Source organism: Buceros rhinoceros, unplaced genomic scaffold, assembly GCF_000710305.1.
Source record: "Buceros rhinoceros silvestris isolate BGI_N320 unplaced genomic scaffold, ASM71030v1 scaffold44007, whole genome shotgun sequence".
Classification (NCBI taxonomy): domain Eukaryota; kingdom Metazoa; phylum Chordata; class Aves; order Bucerotiformes; family Bucerotidae; genus Buceros; species Buceros rhinoceros.
Window position 1 is genome coordinate 1 of NW_010421199.1, and position 2,477 is coordinate 2,477.

At 40.7% G+C, this 2,477-nt stretch overlaps 1 protein-coding gene across 1 annotated transcript; it reads right to left on the minus strand.

The window, feature by feature from the left end:
• Positions 1-308: 308 nt before the first annotated feature.
• Positions 309-1,719, minus strand: LOC104496444 (caspase-8-like; the record flags this gene model as incomplete). The annotated part of the gene is made up of 2 exons (XM_010139564.1): positions 309-459; positions 1,230-1,719. Coding segments are annotated over 2 exons (641 nt in total), but the record flags the coding sequence as incomplete, so codon positions are not given.
• Positions 1,720-2,477: the final 758 nt, after the last annotated feature.

The window sequence follows — 2,477 nt, forward strand, 5'->3', positions numbered from 1 at the left end:
TTCCATAACTCTTACAAACCATACTTCTTGGCAGTGCTTCCTCACTTGATGCCCAGACTGAACAGATTCCACTGCTCTGTTCTGCCAGACAGAATGGCAGATCTGTACTCCTCCATGTCCTTACCAGACTAACACAGATCCAGGTGCCAGAAGACTGATTAAACTTGGGAATGGGAAAACTTACGTCCCATAGGCCCCTTGAAAGACTGGGGCTAAGTACACAGATCCAGATAATTTCTCTTGTAAATTCTCTTCCCCGTGGAAGCCCATTCCAGATGTGGCTCCTAACTGAATGTGTTCTTACTTGTCTATTTTTCAGTTGATGGACACTGTGGAATTTGGAAGATCAACTGCTTCCGTAGGGTTGATGTTATCTTCGGCATCTGTTTCCATCCATTTAATACTCTTCCTCCCACTTCCTTGTTCACTTCTGTCAGGATGGTTATGAGATCCTTGCGGCTTGAACAAAAATGAAGAAAAAAGTTACATCAAAATACATGGTACTCGTAGCTAGGCCAAGAAGCTGATCTATGTTTGCTCCAATAATGTCGTGTCTCAGGGAAGGCCAGTATCTTTCTCTCACCTTGCCTGTCCCTGAAATTGCACAATCCATTGTGTAACCGCAGAATTCAGTGTGTTTTGGAGGACTAAAAGCAATCTCTGTGTAGCCTTGCTTTAGCAGTACGTGCAGTCCTCTTCCTCGGTTACAGTTAGAAGAGCAGACCAAGATCAAACAGAACCAGACCTATGCGTTCTCCACGCCCTCTTCTGGACACCAAAACAAAGTGATGTCTGAAAAGAAATTCTATTTTCTAAATATGATGGGGGTGGGAGGGAGGCAACAATGAAAAGTATGACTAAAGAACACTGATTTTTTTTTTTTTTTGGTTTATGTAGTCAGTCAACAAATTTGCTTCTCCTCAGGTGTCACTGGGAAGAAAAATCATTTATCAGTCAAAGAGTGTTAAAAACCATACACACACTTGTTTATGTGCAATGTTCCAGCATTACAACAAGCCGGTTCTATCACAGGCAAACTAGGGGAACTCACTGGTACTTTGGTTCATCTGTAGAAGAATAACAATGCCCAATTCCAGAATAATGACTGCTCTGCACTGCCCTGCAGATGAAAAGCAGTATATAGCAAAGCAACGATGCTTCGGCACAGCATGCCTGTGTATGTGTGACTGCTATACACGAAAGGTACATGGATTAAAAGCAGTACTTACAGTGGGCAAAGCAACTCCATCTTGTCACAGAGGCATTGAACGTAAACACTGCCCATCTTTGTACAGCGGTAGCACTCATAGTCGTCCACTGTAGCCATGCCAACCAGCATATCGGCCTGATCAGGAATGGTAGTCAGAGGGGCAGCATCCACCTCAAGATGGCCAGAAAAGTCTTCTTTTACTGTGACACCTGGATGACCTACAAAGCCTTGGCAAGCCTGGATGAAAAACAGCTTGGGTTTGCCAGCAAGAGAGGGACAATTAGATCCACTGAAACAGGACAGTAAGTCTTTAATATTTACAAACTCATGATCAATGCCTTTTATTTTGTCTTTTTCACCATGGGAAAAAATGAAGCAAACAAAACAGTCCATGTTACTATGATCTTTTTGGCTGTATTCTTTAACTTTTGCATATATTTGCTTTGCTTCTAGATCCATGTGCTCAACTGTCTCAAAATGAAGCCACTTAAAGACCCTCTTCACAGACTCTGGAAAAAAGTCAGAAGGCACTTGTTAAACATAAACAGTGACAAGGAAGATGCTGAAATATCAATGTCTGTATGATCAGATAGATCAGATATGAGCAGAAGTGTTCAGATACCACCGATACACTCACCTGAGCAGAAGTGTTCAGATACCACCAACACACTCAGCCTCCCAAATATAATTAGAAAAACCTAAATGCTTAATTTCTTACTATTATTTTTTTTAAAAGCAACTGGGCTAAGCATCATGCTATCTAAAACAAAAAACAGGTTTCAGGTTATCTGATTAATCAGTACAAATTAGCAAAGCTTTCTGTGTTAACTGTGCATTGCATAGTGATCTCAGACGGTTAAGAACAACATCTAGCAAGTTAAAGAAGAGGTACCTCTTTGGCATGGCCACTCTTAAATGAAGCAGATCCCTCATTCTGTGAGAATGATCAATGCGGCAAGAAGGAAAGCAGGGTAACCTGCTAACAAATGCTATGCAGACTTCTCAGCAAATGTTGACTGAATTGTTGTGTGGGCGGTGAGAAAGTAGCTGGGAAGCAAGCAGCCTGTAGACAGGCTGGATGGGGTTAAAATATTAAAATATCAGTGATTGTGCTTTCAGGAAACAGACTTTACTTCAAGAAAAACTCTTGTTTATTTTAAAAGTGACTCTTGCAGGAAGACAGGCTTTAAGGAAAACTATAAAGCAGTAGCATTTACTTGAGCACTAAAGATAATTTAAATACTAGTTTATTAATATTTAATTAATA